Genomic DNA, 26,072 nt, shown 5'->3' on the forward strand with positions numbered 1-26,072 from the left:
GCCTCTCATGACAACACATCCCAAAATACAGAGCATATTTCAAGTTGTTATTCTCCGAGTTGTCTGCCAAACTGCAGATGAATTGTAAACACGAAGAACAAGTTAAGCCTATTCAAGCCCACAAAAAAAAAAAAAATTAAAAAAAAAATCAAGTCTTGCACAGTAAACTCTGCTATAATTTCCTGATGTAGGTCAAAACCCAGCAGGAAATCACATTGTCTATTTTTATCCCAGTTCACTGGAAGTGCTTTACCTTTCTGTTTTCTTGATAAGCACAGCCCTGAAGATTTGTTCCTGGGGAGATTTCTCTTTTTCATCAGTTGGTTGCACGAAAGGGTGGACAGCAGCCAAGACGAAGCCCTGCTGGTACAATTCTTGCAGCTGAGCTGGAAGATCACGCAAGGAGGAGAGCTTGATTGCAGATGATCCTGGCAGCTCAGCTGGAAACAAAAAGAAATCGGTCAATAATCCTACACTGGACTATCATGTTTTTTAAAATCCACGCTCTTCAGAGTCAAGCAAGCTTCACAGTACTCTACAATATTAACACAAAAATTGACCTTTCCTGAGGCCCATTTTGTATTTCAGATTTTAAGCAGGCTGTCTTGGAGAAGGTCTTGTATCACACAAGAGACTGGTGCAAATAAACAAGAAGTCATACACATTAAAATGCCAAATTCACTACACGGTCTGCAAGAGATGAAGTGGAGGATTTAATAAAAACAAGGCAGTCGGTCAAAAGGCATTCTAAGTTATAATAGTCATCACAGCAATGCAAGTTGAAGAGAGCAAGCCATGAGTCAAATATATAAAACAAGAGAAAGGGGATATTCAATAAAGGTAAAACACGTCAAATTCAAGAGCAATAAGCAGAAGCATTCATCTATACAAAAGATGTATTATCAGACTAAAAGATCACTGATGCGAAATGCTGCTGAGATCAAATATCTACCAACATGCCTAAAGTACTCTGTAGGTATATTGGTAACAGGAACACTAAGAGCAATGCATACCTGTAGTGATGAGAAACCTTTTAGAACAGACATAAGCCTTACACCTCAGGGTTAAAACAAACCTATACATACAGGAGATGATTCCTATACATATTAAAGATGAGGATTAGACCTCGTGCATGAAAATAACCCTTCCCCAATCTGCTTACTGTGGGGTTTTATGCCTTCCTGTGAAGCATCTGATGCTGACTCCAGTCAGACACCCAACATACACACAGATACCGCAGTCAGTACAGCAGTTGCCCTTGTTTCCTTGGAGTCTTGTGGGTTTCAAAAGAAAATCCCTTAAATCACCTAAAATAACCTCCCATTCTCTTCGTCCCTACATCAGTAATTCTTCACGTGTTTTTCATATTTTATGGGAAAAGGCATCTATCTTTCCTGACTTTTGCCTCTTCATTTCCATCTCTCTTGGGGAGTATTTATTATTTCATCCCTAGCCATGCTAGGGCATACAGGGTGGTGAGGTGCTGGATGTTCTCCCCTCCCACTGAAACCAATAGGGAGGGGATGTTGCGAGAAACACGATGGAGGTTCCCAGCACCTTGCAGGCCTTCATTAAAAAAAAAAAGCACTGGAGAACAGTGCGTATGAAAGACACCAGCTATGCAAAATAAGGTTTCATTGTACTGCTTTTTTCATCAAACTGTGTGGCTACCCTTTATGAATAATGAAAGAGGTTATAAAAAAACTAATAAATATTCAAAACCAATAATACAGATGAATAATTTAAATAATAATGGAATAGCTGTACTTGGTATGCTTTTGCTTCATATAAGACCACGTTCCAGAAGAGGATAATGGAACTTTTTGACCAAGAACTATAAGATGCAGAATTTTTATTATTTTTGCAAATAAAATGAGAAATCCAAGCAACGTGTATGCTGACAGACAATAGGGCTCTACCTTCTACAACAGCATACAAATCACTCCAGACTCATAAAAAGAGATGGCCCAATGAATAATGCATAAAAAAATAATAAAACCGACTGTTACTTACTGGACCCTACTGGGGCTCAAAATGGGGAAAGAAACCCCAGATGTCAGAACTCCTTTTTCCCCTCTTGTGACTCAGAGACTCCAAAAATTTTAGACTACACAGCAAATAGTTTAATTCATTAAAAGAATACGGAAGTCGGAATACCTTTCTAAATGAGGGTTTTACTTGAATACAATGGAATCACCACACATTGTTCATTAATGTTAATTCTGGTAATGGTGCTCCGATTTTTAACAATCACCTACGAAAAGTGATGCTTGTCTTGCATATGAACCTAGTATCTGGATTCTTCTGAGGATGCCTTGGTAAAACTGGTAGAAAGTCCAGTCATTAACACGGAAGAATGATTGCTTCTTCCTAAAAGCTAAACATGAGGGGAAAGCGTGAAAACGCATGTAATTGGAGCCTTGGGATGTACACTTGATGATTAAAAAAGAAAGGTAGCAGAAAACAGAGCTGGGAGAGATTATCCAGCTAGTCCATCCTATTACCTAGAGGCAGGATCAGTTCTGGTTTAGCTATTTCTCACAATTTTTCTCATCTATTTTTAAAAACCTTTAGTAATTGAGATTCCACAAGCCCCATAACTTATGTTTCACTGCTCCTATATTCCTACTGTTCAAAACCTTTTCCTACCACCTGGCCTAAATTTCCCTCTCTGAAATTCAAGACTGCTACTTCCTCACTAGAAGATTTCTTTTCTGCATCAGCATTTTACAAGCCCTAATACCCATCACGCCTTAATCTTACCTCTTTAGACTATAAACTCAGTCCTGTCAATGTTTCCTGTTCCCTGTGTTTTCTAGATTTCTAAATAATTTTTCATGGTTCTCTCCTGATTCTCTTCAGTTGGCCCACATCTTTCTTCAAGTATAGTATCTAAGCCTCACCACAGTGATCCAAGCACAAGCCTGATCGCTGCTTTGTAGAATGGAAAAGCTCCTTCACACTTATTATACGTGCCATGCCAGTTTATATCATTTAGGGGAAAACATGAAATTCTTTTCCGCACAACTACCAGTGGCCAAATTTCCTTGCCCTGAGTGAATTTTAGGGGTTTTTTTCCTTTCCATTTTCAAGGGCCATTCTGGATTCTGACCTTCACAGCATGAACAGCACTTCTCAGATTGGCAAACTTCAATTAGCATACTCAGCAGTCTATTGCTGGAATAGTTAATGAAAATGGTCAGTTTTAACAGACTCCGGACAGAACCATTTTAAGCCTTACACTCAATACATCTTTTGGGTTTGATGCTGAACTGCTGCTAATTTGTCCTTGGACTAGAGATTGTTCAAAAAGAAAAGACAGTTCCTGTTACACAACTGATGCCCACAAGGTCTCCGTGAGTTTCCTGGGTGTACAGAACTGCGCTGTTACTCTTGTTACTCTCCCACAGAGTGGCTCACGTGATGCAAACTCCTCCCCAGAAATCCCTGCTACACATCATCCTCCAGATATTTCGTAAGTTGTTCCAGTATCATTGTGGGAATTAACTTAGGCTAACAATCACACAGTTCTCTTTAAAAGTAGGCTGAAAAAGGACATAACACCTTCATGGAGAGTTACATTCATCATTCAACGGTCTTCAAACTTAAATGGTAAGATTTCAATTATTTCTTCAGCTAATTCCTCTTAAGTTGCGTACTTGTAGGTTCAACCTACTTGAAAATGCTTAATTTGTGAAACCACGTGTTGATCTAGTCTTTATCTTAGAAAAATGCTAACATTTTCAGAAAAACTTAACTTCCAATAAAATCCATGAAAACTTTTGGTTCAGTTGTTAAAGAGAATTCTAAGCATGCCACTTTCAAAAGAAAAAGGAAAATCAAAATTGTGTGCAACAGGGACTTGTGTAAGGTAAAAGAGCAAATGAAAAAAACAGATAAAATCTTGTGTAACTCCAGTGCTTATTGTAAGCCTCTAGTTTGCCAAAAGATAAAGCTGAATTCTTTCAGCAGCCTCCATGTTGCTCTTGAAACGCAGTTAGCTCTAAGTTTTATATTCTGCACTGTGTTTCCTTATTTATTGTTGCACTTCACAACCTGACCTCAAGAGATTCTGTCTACATCTAGACCAGTGCGTAAAAAAACTTCTAAGTGACAGATGTTGTGTTTTTCAATTTTGCTAAGGCTGAAAGTGGAAATAGAAGTGCTGGCTCCTTTTGGAGATGATTACCAGGCAAATTAATTTGTTGCCTGACTGATAATTGAAGCTGAAAACACTTCCAGAAATGCTCAGATACATACAGAAAATTACAGCTTAGAAATCCGTCAAAAAGGAAAGGAAGTTTGTGTTACACAACTGATACCTGTAAGATGACTTTCCTGGGTCTAGGGACTTGCGCGTTCTTTGCTGCTAATGGAAAAACCTGACCAAACACTCACACTGTCCCCATCTTGCCACAAAAAAAAAAACCCAAACAAAAAAAAAATCAATAAAAGGATTGAGTTGACATAAAAATCTACAGGTTGAGTCATGTATATTTGAAAGGAGTCACCTCTGCAGCTGCAAAAAGCAATTTATGGAAAACAGAGGAAGGTGGTGCAGTCTGCCAGAGGGATCCTGAGGGACTGAGAGCAGGTTGAGAAATATGGTTGGGGAGACAGGTATTGAGGAGAACTGGTTCCTCCTGTGTTAAGGAGCTCTGCTTTCCCTCCCAATGGGTCATCCAGGGCTTCTACCACAGAGATCAAAAAGCCACCGACCAGCTTCAAACTGAAGCATCTCATATTACCTCTGACAATTGCACCATGGTCCATGCTAAATAGGTGGATGTATCCCGATCTAATATTAAGAGAAAAGACAGTTACAGCAACTGTCTGCAACAAGTAGGTTAAATTTTCTATGTTAAAACAATAGATTTGGGTACCTTTGAGATGCTATAGCCCAACACTTTTAAGTAAGAAAGATATATTATGCTTTATGAAATAAAGCATCGATTCATGTATTAGCTCACACTTAATAATCATCAACTACAGTACATTTTTATATAATACATATACTCAACAGAATCAGATGCTTTTAACTCTATTCTATTTGATAAGCAGCAATTTTCCCTTCCTGCTAGTTAGGTTTATGACAAAGCTAAACCAAAGTTTATTGATTTGTAATTTCTTTCTACTTGAATGATAGCTATGCTCCAGGAAAAATAAAATGTTAAATGCTAAAATGGCATTTATTTAATTTCTCTTTACTGAAATGGTCAAATTCAGAGTCAAATTTAGGTCAGTTTCTCAGTGCTTATCCTTAATACTTTATTTAAAAGGACAAGCATACAGTTCTACTCTAAATTTCTATTATCCTGTGTTAGCTGTTTACTTGGTTTGCTTGCTCCAACAAAACAAATTAAATGCTGGGATTTGTTGGTCTTCATTTTTTAACATGTTTTCTTGATTAAGCTTTTATGCTCTTATTCCAGTCACAGCTGTTGAAGACTGGCAGAAACCTTAATGACAGTTCACATTACACACGAAAATGTTCCACAAAAACACTGGACTCCTTTTAGCTAGTTCTTGTTTCCCTTTAAACTTTTCATGTTCATCTGCATTTTCAAAGTAAAGTTCATCAATTTATTATGTAACATTAACTAACCTTTTTTCCTTTGCATTAAAACAATCAAAGATGAAATCGGTGTATACATAGATCATGCACACACTCTGTCTATACTAGGTACCGAGGAAAGCACTTTGCACCAATAGACGCCCAAAATGGGGTATGTACTGGGGTCTGAAACAAAAAAAAAGAGGACTGGCAAACTCACTGGACTCAGGCTATTAAGTGATGCAGCAACTCAGTTCCCCGGCAGCAGCAAGTACAATACTCCTATTCGATCAGGATTAACATACATCAGCAGGCTCAGACCCTTCAAGAAATACAGTTGTAACTGTTTTCTTTTTCAACACGCAGGATGAGGCCGTTCCCAAGTCTGTGGTCATTCCTGTGAGCCATTCCCATTCGAGGCACCCAGACCCAGCGACCTATGGAATCACTTGTGCTCCTCCTCGTACCTCCTCCTTCCAGCACGACAAACTTGCAGGCCCTTCTGCAAAGCTACAGCTCCTCCAGATGACTCATGGGAAGGACAATGTCATAGAATCATAGAACGGTTCGGGTTGCAAGGGACCTTAAAGATCATCCAACCCCCCTGCCATTGGCAGGGACACCTCCCACTAGACCATGTTGCTCAAAGCCCCATCCAGCCTGGCCTTGAACACTTCCAGGGATGGGGCATCCACAGCTTCTCTGGGCAACCTGTTCTAGTGTCTCACCACCCTCACCCTCACAGTGTCCTCACGTCTCCTCCCCAGGAGAGCTAAGGGCTTATGGAGCCCTCAGAAGAGGGAGATGGCTGGCAGAAGGGCCAGAAGGGCAAGCACAGCACAGATCTTCCCACTGCAGGCTCAAAGGCAGGTATTTGCCCCTGAGCAGGGTTGTGCCTGTGAGCTAGAAAGGAGCAAACATTCAGGCACGCTACATACTTAGTCACTCCTACTTACTACTTCCATGCAGCTCCCTACCCAGCATGAATTTTTTGCTGCTGTCCTTCTAAAGCAGCTGAATCTCCCTCCTCCACTCCGCAGAGCACGTAGGAGACCACCTGAAAGAATCTGAATAGTGGCCAGGCATTAGTATCTACGGTCCTTAACAGATCTAGCAATGAGCATGTAAAATGAAAACACAATGCAAGCAAAATTATGGTCATAAGGCAATACAGCCATTACCCCAACACCATCCACTGACATCCTGCAGGGCTTTATAATAGATCTGGCTATTTACCTCCTGCCTTTAGTGACTGCCTCATGGAAAACGGCATTAGCTCGCTCTGTTGTGCCTCATGCATCCCACCAAGGTGGTCGTTATTGTATGTCTGCTGGCAGGAAACTAAATAGCAACAACGAATGGAGAGAATAATGTGGAAAGAGAGTATATCACCGAGCATGTGTGTGAGCAAATGCATAAGTTTGGCCCGAGTCCACAAAATTTCCCATGTTTTCACACAGGGCACTTCCCGAGCATGTTTATGATTGTTTAGAACAGCCCTGATCATTTTGCAGAGCACCAAAGCAAGCACGCTTCCTCTGTTTAGCATGAGGACTGCCATTTCTTAATTTAATATTAATTCCTTTCCAGCAACTTTAATTTCATTTCAAAAAATCAAATCTACAGCAGACTAAGTTCTAGTAGAGCAAAACATTGTCTTTGCATTAGGGACAGTCAAAAAAAATTAACTAGAAAGTTTACTATGAGAAGATGCAGTTTCACCTACATTAAAACATTTCATTGGAACACGTCAAATGCAGTTTAGTTTTTCATTTTGATAACGTTCAGAAGTTTAAATAAAGTAATGCATTAATGTTTTACACGATGACAATGGTTAAACAAACAGCATTTTTTCAGTGGTTCTGTGAATTTTCACTCCACTTGAAATTTTGGAATTACCTGTATTACTGAAACCGTGATTTCTTGATGGAAGATACAATTGCAGTGACAGAAGGCACACGCTCACAACAATTAGGATACACAAACAAAGCAGTGCCTGCAAGCTGAACGCTGACTGCTACAGGAAGGACCACCCTGTCAGGTCTCTTTCTGGTTTGTCAAAGTCCTTGGGTTTATCTGTGTAGGCCCTGAGGGCTGGATGGTACCGCAGCTCCTTGCAGGGGCGGGTGAACATCAGAATCCACCTGGAAGAAGGTGCAGGGTAAAAATCTATTGTGAAGTGCTGGCTTTCGTCTAATGATGCAGCACAGACTGGAAAAGATCCCCCCTCTGTACTATAAATAAGAAAGTTTTTATGGAACTTTTTGCTGACTTATTTAGCAGTTGGTTTGGAACAGATGAAAGAATCCAGATCATCATCCTTTCCAACCATTAAGGCTTGGCAAGGCCAATTCATTACTCCAGAGAGCAGAAAGCAAACTGTTACTTCAACATTATCAAAACACTTATTGACTGATCCTGGGAGAATGCTGTTATTTCCAATCAGTGTCAGCCTCAAACAAAAAAAGGCATCTGTATTAAGGCACCTATTGCAAATTTTCATTTTTTGTCACAAACACTAAGGAACTCTCTTTTAGGCTGCACAAATTGTTTGCATGGCAAAACAATGCAGTCATGTCACTCTCATTTAACTATAACTGTTCTTTCCTCATCAACCCACAAATACTTTCTTGTCAATGACAACAACAAAAACCTATCAGGGAATCAGAGTACCTCCAATGAAAATAAAGACAAACCCACTAATAATGTAATTTAAAGATCACAAAGCAGTAAAGAGATTTCTGGGGAGTTTTGTGAGGAATTCCAAATAATTGATTCTAAACTAAAACCTACCAAACAAATGCTCAAGCAGTATAACTAAGCTAGCAGAAAATATATGGTGCTTCTGACACTATGGCACAGCTTTAATTACCTGAAACACACTAAAGGTAGAATTTGTGAGTTAAAAGCTCAGTCTTCTGGAGTAACAACTATACAAGCTGTACTATAGTCTCTTTTCCTTTCTAATACAGCCTGAGGTTCCATGGGGTGTATATAGAGGTTCCTTAATTTTGAAGACAGGACAAACAGTCTGGATGCATTACTGTTCAGGCTGTTGGCAGAAGCAAGACACTGGATGTTAATATGTCACACTGCTTTTTCATTATGCTAAATGACATTCTCAGTGGTTTTTCTTTCAATCTTCAAGGCAAATACAATAAATGTCCCCATCAAAGAAAGTAAGAATGAATATGCAAGAGAAATCAGGACTTTAAATGAAGGATGACGGTTCAATAAGCTTCTAATGTTTACTTTTAGTGAAAATGTAATAATGTAACTAAAAAATATTCAAAAGCAAAGCACTGTATCTTAAGAAGGCAGAGAGAGCAAAAACCACAGAAAGACAATGAAACTCCATATATACCTTTTGAAAGGATGTATGTATATAAATATGTGTATATATAGGTATGCATATATATATATTTGTACGTATATGTATATCTACACAGATGTACACCCACATTCTTTTCTTTCCTTTAGGAAATAGTAGATATGCGCATTAGTCAAATCGAGAAAGTACTAAGATAATTCACAGATGCAATGAGATTAGACAACTTTATCTAATCGATTGTGTTGTCTAATCACATTGCATCTTTTGAGTTATCTTGTTTGTTGTCCATTCAAAGTTTCATTTCTGTATCTTGCAAGCATAAGATAAATATCTTAAGAACTGGGTACATTTGCCACAAACATGATGTGACTATATACAGGATACTTTTATTTTTGGTGTTTCAGACAAAAGGAAATACCCAGGCTATCACTTCCACTAAGCGAGGAGAAAAAAAACACTACCCAGAAGTTTAGTTAACAAAATAAATTGACAAGCACTTCTTAAATGACTCACAGCTTACATATATCAGCTTGTGGGCAGAATTATGCAAAATGGGCAAAATTAAGACTACGTACTAGACGCAGGAAGGGTTAATGACTGTGCAAAAAGCAAAAAGAAAGAAGATGAAAAAGGAGTCTTCTCATTTAAAACTTGCACAGAAAAAAAGAACAAAATCCTATCCTTTTTGTATTTAAGCAGCTCTTTGAAATGGTATTTTTTTAATTTGCCCCTCCCTCCTGCTTGGTTCTACTTCCTAAATTGATGCAGACCAAACAGAGACAACAAAGACAGATAATTTACATTTCACAAATCGAAGAAAACTCCAGTTATGTCTAACCAAAAGGAGAAAGTGTTCAAAGTTGCAATATTTCATTCATACAGACTTGTTTTCTGTATAAGCTCCAAAAGGCAAGTATCACACTGAATTACAGAGAAGGGGTTAATTCTGAACTGCAGTGGGGGCCAGCATGTTAATTCACATCTATTTGCAACCCCCAAAAAAGTCCTGGTTCCCTGCCCTAAAGCCTTTAGACACCAAGTTAATCTCCTTGATGGCAATGCTTTAGTTGCCCCAGTCAAACACTGGATGCCGTTCATTTCAACAGCTTAAGAAGTTGTGCAATAGGACTTCCCATCGCTGCCACCAGTGGTGCAGCACTGGTGCACCACTATGTTCTCTCACTGCAAGTACCCAGTAATCAAATACTTTTAAGAGGGAGGGAAGGAGGAGCTATCCAAGGAGAAAAAAAAAAGTAAAACATGCTGAGGAGATCTTCTGATAGCTTAGGAGCTGGTGTCATCACAAGATTTGCACGACTGATTCTTTTTTTGCTTTGACCCCTCTTTAGCTAACGTGCCTACCATTTTTCTTAGCAGCAATACTAATGAACGCTAGCAAGTTTCACAGCTAACCCCGCAGCCTACAAAATCTTCTCATTCTCTCCCTCCCATACTTTTAATTTAACACATATATGTCTTTTTTTCCTGGCATAGCCCCCTCCTTTTTCTTTTCCTCTCCTCCTCTCTGTTTCATGCTTCACTTTGATGTTCTTTCCATGTATCTGGCAATTTTTCATTTCAGATTTTAGAACTGCAGAATATAACAAAGAAGTATCACTGGATTCTTTGCAAATTTTACAATAAGCAAGGTTGGACTGCAGTAAAAGAACTGTAAAAAAAAACTCACAGATAATATCCTCAGAAGAGTACAAAAAAAATGCCTACTTTAATAAGTTCCAAATTATGCAGAGTTTATTCATTTTATGTTAGACTTAGCTAGATGAGACAATCTCTGAAATGGAATTTGTAGTGTTTCTAAGCTTTCCAAATCACTATATCCTATTGTCAATAAAACGCTGCATGTGCTGACTCTTCAAAGAGTTAAAAAGCAGAAAGGTTCATATATCAATTACGTACTTCACAGAATCAGAGAATGGTTCAGGTTGGAAGGGACCTTTAAAGATCACCTAACCCCCAAGGTTGCAAGGGGTTTGCACCATCCACATCCAGCACACCCCTGGACTTCCACATAAATTGTGAAAGTAGGGATTTTAAATCCCAATCTATTCAGCCTTCATCGCACCCCCTGAGCTGCCTCGTGACCCTTCTGTGCTTTGGTACCGTATGGGAACTGGAATAGGAACAGGGGGTCTCCGTCTGGAACTACCTCATACTCTTCATTTACTACCCCTGTTTCTTGTTTTCTTGGTTTTTTTGATTTCCATCCAAACTAACTGAGAACAACCTTGAGATTACTCTTTTTATTCTTAATCAAGCACAGATGAACAAAGTAGGTTGCGTGCATTATATTAGGGATTTTTTTTCCATACTCACAAGATAGTTAATAACTATAAATCTGATTGAAGCCTAGTTTCCAAACTGAAAAGTGACAAGAGGATTTCAAAACCTTTAATGAAAAGAGAGCAGAAAGAAGTCAACAGTAGTAACTGCAGGTGAATACATGCACTGTGATATGGTGTACATTTCTCATGATACACTGAAAATTGTGATTAAAATCAAAGATCTGGCACAACTCAGACAAACAAGAAGATAAAACTGCCAAAGTATTAAAAGGGTTTTTTTTTCTCAGTTCATCAGATAACTGTTGTGTATCGTAACCACACACCAGGAGAAATAACTGGAAATTAGAGCACTTAAAAGTTTGCATTTTATAAGTTCAGCCTTCAACACAAAGATCTAAATTCACTGACATACCGAGTAACCTTAGGAAGAAAGGTTTGGATTTATCAAGATAGCTCTTATTCCCCAAGCCAACCTGTGCAACAGAGAACTGATAGTCTCCAGGGAAACCAAAATCTTCTTGGCAGGTCATGACTACATATACTTTAAACATAACACTTTGCATTATGTATACAGAAAAGGACAGATAGTTTTATAAATGCTTGAAGGCTTTATTCAAATGTCACCTGCTAGTTTCTGTTTCTTTTCACTTTAAATCTCCAGTGTTTCACATGCATTTTCCCCTTCTGTTGTCATAGGTGCTTTCAGTCTTTCTTGTAAAATCTTATTTAGGATGATACTGTGTGCCAAGTTTGTTTGATTTTTTTAAAAGCTAGAAATGGATTTTTTCCAATCCTGTCACTAAAGTCCATTTATTACCCTATTTCAGATGTTCCCATTTTTTGACTGCATCAACCAATAACATTCCTTTTTTTCAAAAGGCAGTGGTACATACTAAGCACTTAATATTTTAAATTAGAATAAGTAAAGTATCGTAGTTACTTTCACCTTTTTATCCTTTTCCTGGCTTGAAATATTTTATTTTTTAGATAAAGAGAAGACATTTCCAAATTATGTGTGTTTTTCATTTGGAAGGGAAAATGAAGTTTAACTTCTCAGTGTTCTTTTGGTGCTCCTTTAAATCAAATTCCCTTATTGAGGAAATCTTGTAATTTTTCATAAATGTCTGTTAAATTGTTTTCAGCTTTACTGGCAAAACTAAATAAATATTAAAGCAGCCAAAAATGTAACATACATTGTATAACTAAGCAAGCGGTGTTACTTCAAGATATATTCTCTATTAGATTTTGGCCCCAGGTTTAGTTATGTCAGAAAAAGAAAGCTGGGGGAGAGAATGCTACATGATGAATTCGATATAAACAATTGATATTCAGGGGCAGGTAAATTAAATTCAGATGAAAAGCAGAGATAATGTGTTTGGATTTTTTTTTGAACACATTACCCTGTAGCCATTCTAAGACAAACACTTCCATGGGCACCTATACAAGACCCAGAACACACAACAGCTGTTAGATTATAAACAGAAACAAAACTGATCCATCTAACTGCGTCGAACTCTCCAGGAAAACTTGAAATTCGAAAAAGGAATAAGAAGTAAATTAGATCTGTCTTTGTTTCCAATCATTAGGCCTGCTTGGGGAACGGCAATGAAAAACCAAATGCAAAACATTCGAACTATTTACCATTCCTCTCAGCTCTCCTGCCCCATGCTTCTACTTTTTGTTCATCTTTACTGCTAACAGGAATACATTCCCATCACTGCAAACTGTTAAGAATACCTCTGTTAAAGTATGTGAATTTCACGTAAAGAGTCTGTGCCTGTACGCAAGCAAGATTTAAATTTTACTGTCACAGCAGACCTCATATCACCCTCACAAAACTTGCTCCCAGTGCCACCGCTGAGCTGTACTTGGAGATTTCAGCTACCCCAGAGCATCGAAGGGAGCAATCCAGTTGGAACTAAAGCTTTTCTGATATTTGCAGAAAAACAGGCCTGAAGAGGAAGATCTGGTGATCCAAATCCTCACCGTTTAAAATTATCACAGGAAACCCCCTCTCTGATGACATAATTTACACGCAAAAATTTGCATGGGAATGTATGAAAATACAGGGTGGCAGTAATCCCTATCAAGCAAGTTCCCCAATGGTTCCTGATTAATTTGGCATGTGAAAGAGCCATGTATTACCCCATCTATGATTTTTAGAATGACCACACAAACTAAAACTAATTCTGCAAGATACAGAGCTAGAACCACCAAATGGATGAGCTACTTTGCAATGAATTAGGCAATTGTGTCCTTTAGAAATGAGGTAAGGGCAGCTATACCAAAGAGGACCTACTTTACAGTCAATACATTATTGGATTTGCTGACTCTATTGGTACACAAAGGTGGTTAAAGATTTGATTAAAATCAGTGCTAGGTAAAATACTTTTTGCTACCTGTATCACTATATATAGTGCTATTATACAAATTCCTACTCCATTTTTTTTCCATTAGCATAGCAAATGAAGAGTGATTGCCACTGATGAGTCTTTTGTTCTCCAACCTCACTGCTGCCACAGCCACAGACTTCCCTTCTTCTCTTTTCTTCCCACCCCGTGGATTGCTCAAACTGATGAGAAACAGAGATTCTGTGGCTTTTTTGGAGCGATGCACTGGCTTGTTGGCCAGCGAGCTGTCACCAAGGGCAGTGTGCACGGCTTGGTTCTCCTCACCTTTCCCTGTTCAATAAAGGTTTCTCTCCTCTACACATCTGCCAGGTCCCACATAATTAGGAGCAGCCTAATTGTCTTTAAAAATTTCTAGCAAATTGGTTGGAAATTGCATGGTTATAATTATTTGGAGGAATGAGACAGACAGACTGTGAGCCTTTTTTAACTCTCGTTTCCCTAGGAAACCGGTTCAGAAACAAAACAGAAAAACTCATCACACTACCACCTCCACACCCTCTGAAAAAAAAAAAATCCTTCAAAAATAAGGACCTGAAGAGAAAATCCTGCAAAAGGTATTATGGGATAGTGCCTTTTGTAACACCTCTGACAGTGTATTTAACAGCGATAAGGCTTTCACAGAATATTGAAAACGACTAGCAATAGTTCACCACTGCCACCTAAAAGAAGTATGTCACTGCCAAACACACCACATCACTTCAACTTGGCAAGAACACTTGATAGAAAGCCAAAGAGTAGTGGAAAAGGCTGTTAAAAGTTAACAAAGCACTTCCCAAAAGTACTGTTTTGTTTTTTTAAGCAAGTATGCTAGAGCATGGGTGATGGATTTACTAAAGAAAAAAGTTTTTCTTGGCAAAAAAGCCCTGCTTTTTTTGCTCAGAGCAAATTTTCCTGTCACTCTCCAGAACTTGAACTCCTACTCCCTCGTTTCACAAAAATGTGTCCAGTTTCTGTTTTCAAGTGAAGAATTCCCACACAGTAATATTGATAGCATGCAAATCTATTGTTTAATATGGGTCATGGGAAAATGGCCACAAATTCAAGCATCATTAGAATGGAATGACCATAGTTAAACTGTAATTTTTATTTATTTATGTTGCAATAAAATGGTCGTTGTTGCAATTTTGTTTGCAAAGAGGAGCAGAGTATTTCTCCAAATGTTTATGAGAAGGAATTATTTTACCTTTATTTCTCAGCATAGTTCTGTCAGAAAAAGTGCATCCAAAACATTTATTGGAAATAAAAAGGCTAGAAGCAGAGACACCTTCCCCTCAAAGCTGCCAAAGAATGAGTTAATGAAGTTATTATAATCTAATCCCAAAGTAGTAAGTATATGCAATAAAGATGTAACACATGTCCTGTCCAACAGGGACAGAATTCTTTCACGGTATGAAGGTGGTAATTAAAAAGCATTATGCAGACAATCTTAAGATCTAAGACTTTTCTTACCCCCTGGGTAGAATCCCTTTCGGGTTAGTGACATCAAAAAATTAGTTTCATAAATGCACAGTCTTACTGATTAAATAATAAAATACAGAAGCAAATAAACAGGTCGAATTCTCAGTTCCCTTTGCAAGGAATAGAAAATAAACTTTATAGGTGGCACAGTGGTGTACGATGATGCATATTCACAGCCAGCATACAACAGCAGAACTGTTTGCTATTATTCTTGTCAGCCACTGCCAGCACAGGCAATACCTCAGGAGCAAACCTGTGAAAGCGTGCAAAGCACACTGCCTGTGTGCCTTGGCTAATACTGTTTTCTCGCTGTTCCTAATAACGCAACCCAAAGAAGGGTCACAAGCAGCCTCACGTGGCTCTAACTTCTAAGCATATGACAGCCCACGCTCAAGATACTTTCACTTCTCTCCATTCCTAAGCGTATTCTGCAAAACAGAGAATCGTTTCTAAGTCCTTTTCAGTCAAGATGGGCCAAATCTGCTACTGGCTAATAATGAAATATCACTGATAAAACAGTCTGAGTTTTCACCAAGGGTTCTGGAAGGGTTCCCGGGAAGTATCTGTTGATGAGCAGACCGATTTTTCCCCAAAATTTACTATAATAAAAAAAATTAAACAAACAACAAAGCTGACAAGTAGTGCAAGAGTGCAGCTTGAAAACACTGTCTTACAATTATAAAGTATTTTATTCAGTGAACACGTGGTGAAGAACAATGAAAATAATCCCACAGAATATGTACAATTTTATCTATTTGATCATTTGAAAGGCTTCATCACGGCATTCAACCCAGCTGGAAAAATCGGGTAGAAGGACTACAGAGAAAGACAGATGCTGCATCTGAGCTGAGCATTCCTAAGTAAATAAACAACAAAAACAAAACAAAACAAAAAAGCGATTCTGACACAGTTCCAAACTTTATGAGACAATAACTTAACAAAAGACCGTTTATTCTGTCACTCTCTTTTCGTTCTTTTGTTTTGTGATTTGAGATAAAAGTAGATGCTAATTTTTTTTGCTTACTAATAATCTGTACAATAATTACTAGTGAATTAACCCATGCAATTTAGCACTATTTGTCAATTCTTATATCAGTTGTTATTAAGAAATTCAGGAAACAATTGTTCAAATAAAAGAACACCAATAGAGGGCTTAGCAATCAAGGAACTACAGCAGTAGACTGCTGTGTATTTATATTTCACCAGTAACTATGTCTTGGCTTATTGCTAACTTTCTCAAAACTCCATCTATTTATTTGTAAACCTCATACCTCATTCTCTTTCAGATTTAAGGCCTTTTATCAATTCATTTGGAAACGCATGGCATCTTTAGGACTTCTCACATCCTTGATGTCTTTAATTTTTTATGTGCCACATAGTACGCAAAAGCCTCTGTATTCTCAGACTGAGATGAACTCTTTCAACTGATGACTGTTTAACAGAGATGGGTAATATTTTTGCAGTTCTTAACTCACCTGATGACTGTCAAGCTTGTCTTTCGCGTGTTGATCAAGAGCTGCAGCTCACAGCAAAGGCTTAATGAGATTCTCTTCCCCTTGAAAGGGCTGTTTCTTTCAAGAAGAATCTGTAGCTAATCACTGCAGGTCTCAAGTTGAGAGGATGATTATTCAGGGGGAGAAGGAAAGGAAGGAAGCTGGGAGTCCTTTACAATTTCAACTAAACAGAGCTCCATTTATATGAAATAAGCAGGGTTTGCAAAAACCAGTTGGCTGGAAAGCCTTAAAGTTGCAGTTCCTGTCCAAGACCTTGTACAATGCATGGGTTACCATTTACCAGTAAGAGCCATACCAGTTAGCTACAGCAGCTGCGTAAGCACCCGACTCAAATTTCTCATATGCCACCTCATACCTGCGAAACCCCCTAACACTGCTGCTGATCCAAAGTTTATCATATACGACAGTGTGCCACAGATATCAAATCATTTGCAAAAGCATGACTGCACACAAACCAAGAGTTTGCTGGGTGTGCAAGTTATCTCACAGAAAGCAAGTTGCAATTTCATGCAGTAATTATGTTACCTGGACTCCTCTTAAGTCCAGGATATCACCTATTTGTATAACTGCAGTAAGATGAAACCAAGTCACAGAGACCTGTGTTTAGCGTTTAAGATACAGGGCAAAAATATACGACACATGCCAGGGTTTTGCCAAGATACCTGAACGAGTGCCAAAGAAGCTAGCTTGGGAACTGGAAGCAAGAATCGCACGGTGCTCAGCAAATGCTAAGTTGTTACTGTCCTCTACATGAGCCATGAACATTTTTCCAGACTGCCTCATCACTTAAAGAGGCGGCCACAATCTGGAGGCGCGGATCAATTTTGATCAGCTTTGTAACATGTTATGGCTGTAAAATAGTAATATTCAAACAGTATTTAACCAAAAAAATTACACTGAAGAATTCTGAAATTGCTCCAGAATGGCCATGAACCAACAAGCAGGTGTCAGAAGCACCTGGAACGCAGCATTAAACTGAGACCTAATGCAAAAAGGCGCACTATACTAGTCCCAATTTGAGATGTTTGCTTGGCAATACATTTACATCTTCTACAGACAGAACACTTACTAGGGTGCCTATCATCTGTGCACATACACGCAGGCACTGAAAAACAAAACAGAAACAAAGGTCTTGTGTAGATAATGCACTATCAAAGACATAGGATCGATGCCTCTATGTGAAATCAAGGTAAAGAAAATGCGGTTCGGACATTCACACACAAAACCCATGCAAATGCCATAAGAAGACTAACCTGAAGAACAGTTAATACTTGAGACACAATCATTAAGGTTTGCAAACTACATTATTTTTCTGAGTACAATGTTCATAACCTTAATTTAAATTGCAGTCACAATTATGCTTGTTGCTAAAGCAACAATTCTATCTATTTACAGAACTGGGCAAAGAAAATGAAAAATCCTGCAGTTTCAATGCACAATAGACATGATAGGTTTGAACTACCGAAATGTTCCCTAGTTATTCTTCAGATGAAATTTAAATTGAATGTTGATCTTTCCTAGAAATGATAGCATTTTAAGGTTTAAAGTAACCCTTCCCTGTACAGTAATGAAATAAGTGTAACAAACTCAGGGAAGGTTTTTTATGTCACTTCCAGTTTCAAAAAACGAAGCAAGTTGTCATGAAAGACCCAGAAGGGATCTGAACCCAGCAATGTAAATTGTCATCTTCAGTACAAGACCATGTGCCGTCCCAAGCACAATACTATGGGTTTTATACAGGCAGAAATCAATAGCAAATCTCGTCAGAATGACAGCTGCAGTCCGTGCTGGGCTTCATTGATATCAACACAACAAAAAGGCATCCCTCCAGCAATGGAAAGCTCCCAAAGCTCATGCAATGCCATGTCCTCTCTTCTTATTTAACAAGTCAAATGATATCTGTCCCTCCATTTTTACTGCCACCCATCACCCTCAAGGTTTTTCAGTTTGTGTGTTCAGCTCCTCCTGTCCCTTGATATTCTTTCCCTATTTTATCTGCTCGACTTTCTCTTGATGCCCTCTCCTTTCTGAAGGCCTTGTCTCATCTTCCCACCGTGCATAAGCGCCCGCATCTATCCTGGCGACAAAGTGAGGAGAGCATATGAAGCGTCACACTAACACAGCCCTCTCAGGCTTCCAGGTACAGAGAGATGCTGCTGTGAAGCCTCTTCCCTGTTGAAACACCAGGGAACGCAGTGGCCGACACCACAACAACGGCACTAAGCACAGTGCTTGGGGTCTCCAGGCCCATGACCTACAACCACATGGGTCCAGGCCAGGGTGGTTCTACCTCTCTGAAAGACATAGCAATAGGTGGTAGAGGCCATCAGGGCAGTGCCCTTCCCTTCCCTTCTGCACTCATGAAAAGTCACCTGGTCACATACCCAGCACCAGCAACAGAGTCCTGCTCTCGAAGTCCTCCCAGCTGTGCGCGTGACCCTCTGCAGAGAGCCCACAGCATGGATGAGTTACATTGTATTGGTGGGGTGTTCACTGGAAGGATGTTGGGTACAGACTTGCTTTTATTCCCTACTTCAGCATGCAACAGGGTGTGTACCTCTCATATTCTCCGCATGACCATAGGTGCAGTGCCAGATGCCCAAACTGGGCTCTGCTGTTTAGTCTTTGCTCCAGTTAATCCTCTGGACAAACTGGGGAATTATTTCTGGTGTAGGCCATATCAGCACGCCATCACCTTTTTTCCCTGTCTTTGTCCCTGCTCCAGAAGTTACAGGCCCCACTTTCCCTCCTTTGCTTTTCACTTCCTTATAACTTTTGGGTCATGTTGGTCTTCTCCGAGAAAAAAAGCTGCCAAAGGTGCCAACTCTTTTGCCGATCCATTGCTGTTTAGCTGCAGCTGTGCCTTCCACTTTACTTTTTCAGCGGAGAAGCCTAAAGCGCCCGCATTTTCTAGGGTGCAGCAGCAGGAAAGCTATGGCAGGGAGCCTGGGCTAGGGATGTTACAGCTCATCACAACGCTGACAGACATCTTGATTGCTGCATTTTTTGTGGAAAAGAGCGTGGAGGCAGTTTCTAGGATTGAAGGATTCTGGCTATGAAGACCCTTTAGAGCTTCATACGAGCAGACATGTCAGCAGAGTGTTGACAGCCTATCAAGCAGCTGACAGGGCACGGTCCTGCTCTGAACGGTGTGCTTCAGCCAAAAGCCTAGGAACAGGACTGGCAGGCCATTTCCTCTGCAAGCTAAAAGGAAAGCAGGGAAGAACAGATGCTTCCCAGGGAGAAATGCATGTTTCCTTGTTGAGAATAGGAGAGAGTTGATCTCCATACCGCAGAACTTAATCAGCCTGTACTACCCCCCTTCCTTGTCCTTAAAAGTCTCTCATCTCCCAAGCCAGGGGAGCAGAAGGACAGACTTCATCACTCTTCCCTTTGTCACTTCTCAGAAGAGCAGGGCACAAGATTCACCCTCACCCCTCCCTTTTCCTGCATGGTGTGCTGCTGCTACTTTTCAGCTATGCTTTTCCTTAATGAACAACTCAGTCCTAAGTCTGTTAGACTTCCTGAGGGCCACTGAGCCACCAGCCAAAGGCATCCACCAACATGAAGAAAAAGTCAAAACAGGCATTGAGAGTCAGGGAAGAGACAAAGTAACTGCGCCCACCTAAAAGGGGTAAATGGTCAAACGCCACCAGAAGAATGAATCTCCTCACTTCTGGACGCTCAGCTCTGCTGTGCCTCTCTGCAAGGGCAGTGTTTGGAACAGCATTTGGAGGACAGCACTGCAGATCTTGATCATGACTTTGTCCAATGCAAATTTGTCCTCCCTCCCCAAACTGGTCAGCCACTGACCAACAGGTACTGCAATCATGGGACTCCATATGGCAACAGCAACACCTGTGAGAGCAGGTTTGGACTCCTAAAATTTCATCCAGCGATGGCAAAGTCACAGCAGTAGCTTGTAACAACAGCATGTTCTCACCCACCACACCACCCTCAGTGCAGAGAGGCAATCACTAGCCCTACCAGTCTAACCGTGTGTCCCACACCCTCCAGTAGATGCAGGGCAGAGGATGCAGAAGAGTAAAAACTCAAGAAAGTAAAGCACAGTCCATGTCTTCCTCCTCAGACAAAAGGAAGGAGGGAGCAGAAGGGATTCAGCCTGTCTGAGGTGTGCTCCCATAGCACAGGAGGACGCTCATCGTTTTTGCCAATGGCAAAAAAGTCAAGAGAAGTTGTCAGACAGCAGGTGCAGCAACAGTAGCATATATGAAAAAGCAGGAACAGAAAACAAACCCAGAACAGAAGTAGAACAGAAATTAGACTTGTTTCTGCAAGTGAAATCTCTTTATAAGTGTCACTGGCACAGGCAATGACAAGCTACCATCATCTGCACAAGACGGACATTGGGACAAAATGGCACCTCCTAGAGCGGCCCCCAGAAGGGCTTGTAAGCCAGAAAGCAAAAGTTTTTCAGATACCTTTCCTTCAGGCTGCTTTGAAAAACATGCAGTGGGATGTTCAGCCTACAGGAGGAGACTACCTTTCATCCCAAGTAAGACCTCCAAAATGCATTCAATGCAGTGTAAAAACTCCCCAGAAGCAATTGCTGTGACCTGGCTGTCTGCTTCTCTTGCACCACCCCACTGGCTTGAGATACGCACAGCCCGATACCATCCAGGGCTGAGCTATGGGGACCCTTGGCTCTGACCCACCAAGACACTGTTACGGGTTATGTGAAATAGCTAAATGCCCACGCTGTTTCCATCACAATAGAGACTCTTTATTCTTCATATAAGATGATTAGAAAAATAAATGTGAACAGAAAAATTCCCCCATAATCAAGGTACATCTACTCAGTATTTTCTTTTCAGTATGACTAAGAAAACCGACTTCTCACAGTCAAGAGCAGCTGACACCAACAATTCCTGTTTTTTTTCAAAAAGAGTATCCTCCAGTCAGGAATAACCAATTCTAAGCGTTTCATTTGCATGAGATTTTAGCGAAACAACAGCACTTACTTACAAAGTAAATTACTAAGAACTCCATTAAAATGAAAATATTGCATAATTTTGTATACCATCTTTAATCTGGCTGATGTCAAGCAATTTGTAGCAACAAGTCATAAGCAGACTAAGTAGATCACTAGAGAGATGACTCCTAATCGCTTCTCTCCCATAATGAAGCCATGAGGTATTTATTATTTAAAGTTACAAGCCACTGCGTGATCTCCTGTTCCAGTTAAACACAGGGGAAGTTTTGTTTCTGAGAAAACAGGATTGGGCCCTTGTGGCTTGAAAAATTTCACCGTTCCATCAGAAATGCTTGTCTACCAGCCTTGCAGACTGACAAGTCCAGCTTCTTGGCTCGTGCACGGCATCAGGAGGATGAAAACCACATGAAGACTGGAAAAATGTGCAAAGCCAGAAACAAAAGAAAAGACAAGGCAACTCAGAAAGATCATGTGCAATTCCTAAGTTGCTGATAGAAAGAAAGAGTTTCTTGGAAGTTCAGAGCTCTTTTCAGACAGATCTGTAACTACTTGTAATTCACTTGCATCATGACAAACATTCATGTATATGTGATGTACGGTATGCACCCCTTGTAAGAATTCAGTCTAATAATCGGTACAGACTAGCAAAGTTAGCACAAACATGACTATTGCAGGCATGTTTTTTCACAATGTGGAACATGCATAAATAGAAAGCATCCTACCTTAGTCCATTTTTCATTGACTCACACCCATTGCCCAAGTACATATGGAGAATCCATGTAGAAAAAAGTGACTGTTACATCACTAGATGTATTTGGGGTGAGATTCCATAAAAGCATCTAAAAGAAAACTACATTTCCAACCACAAGTCGAAAATACGGTTCCAAAACACATCATACTCGTGCTTTTTAATGTATTTGCAACTTCTAATACATGTGCCATATTGCATCTAAGATTTCATCTAACCTGTAATGTATCATTCTAACACAAAATAGCAGTGCCACAGTTCAGCTGAATCTTGAGGAGACTGGCAATACCAACAATTATTTTTTTTCCATCTGAAAGTATGTGAAAGGTACAGGTTTTTTGCAGGTATATAACTGCTAAGATATGGGCTAGCAAATTTCATTCATAATGTTGAGCAGCCTCTTGCCTAGGATTCAGTGAGAAGGGTGCTTTGAAGGCTGTGATCCAGACACTAGAGCACTGGACTGCCAAGGACCTATTCCCAGTTCTGTCACAGTCATGACAGGACTTTAGACAAAGCTCTTTGTATCTTCCATTGTACAGCGCAGCCATAAAGCAAACCACTAAAAAACCCTGAATGTTTGTATCCTCGTTAATTACCCCTCTCAATAACATAAATGCATATACAATACACACGCGTGCGTATGCATCGCACACATATTACTGATGTACAGATATAGATATGCTTACATGTATACAAGAGAGAATGTGTGCATACAATTTACCATAACAAGGATCCATATACAATAATTATGGAGAGCAAAGCTTGTATTTAGAAACTAGAATATGTCTAACAGATTTTACTGTTATGCATCCTTATTAAAGAGCCAACCATGGTAAAGAACTTCAAATTATTCCTAACAATTCTTTAAAGCAGTTACATTTATGATGTAATTTATTGCATTCATTACACTACTAACATATGGAATGCTCCTTTTATGTCAAATTGCAAGTTTCCCAAGACATACAAGTAAGTTTTAGAAATTGCTACAGCGTGAACAGTTCATTTCGCTGTGACTTAGAGTGGCAAGTCCTGAAGGGTTACATATTACTACAGACTGCAAGTCCCTTGAAACAAAATACCCAGAGAAGCCAAAAAATTTCATTTCTTCATGTCTGCATTAATGGAGAGGACTGAAGCCCAGATGCAGCAAACCCCTGCTGCTGATTTTTTTTTTTTATCACGTCCGTATTTTCATGTGCATATAATCAAACTACGTTGAATAGGATATGCACATGGACAAAGCTTAAACAAAGGGGAAGCATTAGCAGAATCTGGGCTACACAGAAGTAATCCATTGACCTGTCCTGCTCGTCGTCTCACTGCTGTGAACCTATGACATATTAATCTCTTCTGAAGCAATGCTTTAGTCCGTTCTACACGATCTATACACAGTCCAGTTCAAGCTATCATCAAGCTAACAATATTTCACCTTGCTAATTTTATTTCATCACTGCTGAGGACAAAATAGTGGTAACAGACACGATCAACTGGAAATACAAAACTCGAATGCTAATTTCATTTATATTCTTTTGCTTATAGAAATGAAAACAGGAAATTAAATAACTTCACCAATGGGGAAAAAATTCCTTTTACTAGTCTTAAATCAAATAATAACACCTGCAAATGCAGGGTGTGTTCTTTTTTTTCAGCCGTACAGCCATTTGCTCGGAGAAGTCGGGGGTTTTTGTTTGGTTTTGATGTGTTGTTTGCTTTAAGTGAAGGGTGAAGAGAAACAGAAAGCAGAAGCCAGGCACAAATTACTGTTTAATGTAATATAAAAATTACCAATAGGAAGAGATCGTAAGCATCAAATCAACCACAAAAATTATGTTCTCTAGCAAACAGCCTTTCCTGATAAAAATGGCATACATATTCTATAGGAAAAAATGCCTTCTCTATTCTCAACTCGCACACTTGCAAGTGCATGACACTTCCAAGTTCCAGTTAGACAACTTCTTTCCCCTCCTCTGAGGGGAAAACTGAGGGGTTTTTAGTAATTTAAGCCTACACACAATTGAAATTTAATCCCAAATTAAGAATATGTCCATACTGAAGCGTTTCTTTAACTATTGATTCTAATATAATAATGTTTCCTATAAAGGATCATTAACATATTATTTATGTCTTGTATTAGCAAAAAAGCAGTAAAATAAAAAAAAAAAACCACCAGTCAAAAGCTCACCCATTGTAGTTGTAGTAAGACTGTAACAAATCTTTTTTGAGCAGTATAACTGGTTCCAAACATTATCGTATAGTATCCAGAAGCTTGTCAGAACTTGAAAGATAGATACACTTTCAAATTTTATATATATATATATATGCCTACATATAAATTTACATACACATAAATATAAAAAAATGCCTCAAATCAGAAGGTTTTATATATGTAGTAAATTTGTTATAATAGGAGTACTGTCCTGGTAAAATACATGTCCTTAGACAACACCACTTACAAGACTCAAGCAAAAAATTGGGTGGAATGCAACTAATAACCTTACTTTTTAAATACTTTCCTTCATTTTAACTTTTTTTTTTTTTTTACTAAAGAGACAAGTTCTTGACAATAAGGATAAAAACCACATGCCCTTGTATTCACGTTATAACTTAAGAACTTCTTTGGGACAAGTGAAGCATTGCTATTTTTCATTCCATCAGTCAAAACATCTGGATTTCAGTGGTTTTATAGCACAAATGGCTTGTTCAGAGTATAGCCTTTCCCATTTAAAAGAAATTTATACCCCCATTTCATTCTCATCACATGGTTAGCATATGTTTCATGCCAACTTTATTCAAGGCCAAAACCTGTCGTAACTCATCAGGCCAATGAGTTACTATAGGAATGCAAAGCAAAGCAAAAAAAATCTCCAATCAGGTCAGTAAAAAAAAAGTCAGAATACCAAAAAATTCCACAGTATCCTGAGGAGAAGGAAAGACATAACTATCAGATTCTCAGTTTCTCTCTGAAGGTCACATAACTGAAAAGAGGTGGAAGAAAAGAAGTAAAGAATGAAGAAGAGGGAGAGCTCAGTGTCCGCATGACTTGTCATTGCAAGTGAAGTTTTCCAAAATAAGTAGATCACATAAGAGCCAGGAAAGCAATGCAGAGTATTGAAATATTTCTCTTTCAAACAAAATAACAAAACAAACGAGCTTGCCCCATGAAGTCACTGTTGAAAACATGGTTGCTTTAAATTAAAGCTATTTCATTTGTCAGCGCACATGCTCCTCAGGTTCGCTCAACATTTACCTCTTATTTCCAATAAAACTTGGAGATGAAAGAGATACAAGACAACAATTATTCAGCTCCTTCCATTTATACAGAGAGGGATGCAAAATAAAGAACAATTTTTTACTTTTGGGGGGGAGGGTGATATAGTATTTTTGTGGTTTTTTTTACAGTAAAGACCTGAAGTATATACATATAGACCCCGATTTGTCTCTTCTGGCTTTGTTGCAAAAGCTTTGCTGCAACGTTAATCTAATGCTAATGCCTTTTACTGTCCTTAATTTTTTATTTTTGTTATAAAATTCAATCATTGCTACTTAGTATTGCCTCAAAGTCAGTGAGAAGGCAGCCAGTTGAGCAGCTCTGAAGTGAGGATTAGCCAGCAGAGAGCTACAACATTCAAACCGCAGATAAAGCCATTGAGAGTAAGCTGTTAAAAAAGCGTGCACCCTCTCCAAGGCATTACCTGCACTCATTGCATGTCACCACTGGGAGTGTCAGGACAGAGTGACTCAGAGGGAGCAGCAGAAGAAACGACCGAGGGTAGAAACCTGTCAGAAGAAGATGGAG

At 39.2% G+C, this 26,072-nt stretch overlaps 1 protein-coding gene across 2 annotated transcripts in view; it reads right to left on the reverse strand.

The window, feature by feature from the left end:
- RFTN1 (raftlin, lipid raft linker 1) overlaps nucleotides 1–26,072 on the reverse strand; it is a 99,546-nt gene that overhangs the window by 58,541 nt on the left and 14,933 nt on the right. For both annotated transcript variants that reach the window (XM_063325145.1, XM_063325146.1), the window contains exon 3: nucleotides 254–440. In XM_063325145.1, coding sequence (XP_063181215.1) covers nucleotides 254–440 — 187 coding nt within the window. The remainder of the gene's footprint in view (nucleotides 1–253; nucleotides 441–26,072) is intronic.

This window comes from Chroicocephalus ridibundus, chromosome 2, assembly GCF_963924245.1.
Source record: "Chroicocephalus ridibundus chromosome 2, bChrRid1.1, whole genome shotgun sequence".
In the NCBI taxonomy this organism is placed as follows: Eukaryota; Metazoa; Chordata; class Aves; order Charadriiformes; family Laridae; genus Chroicocephalus; species Chroicocephalus ridibundus.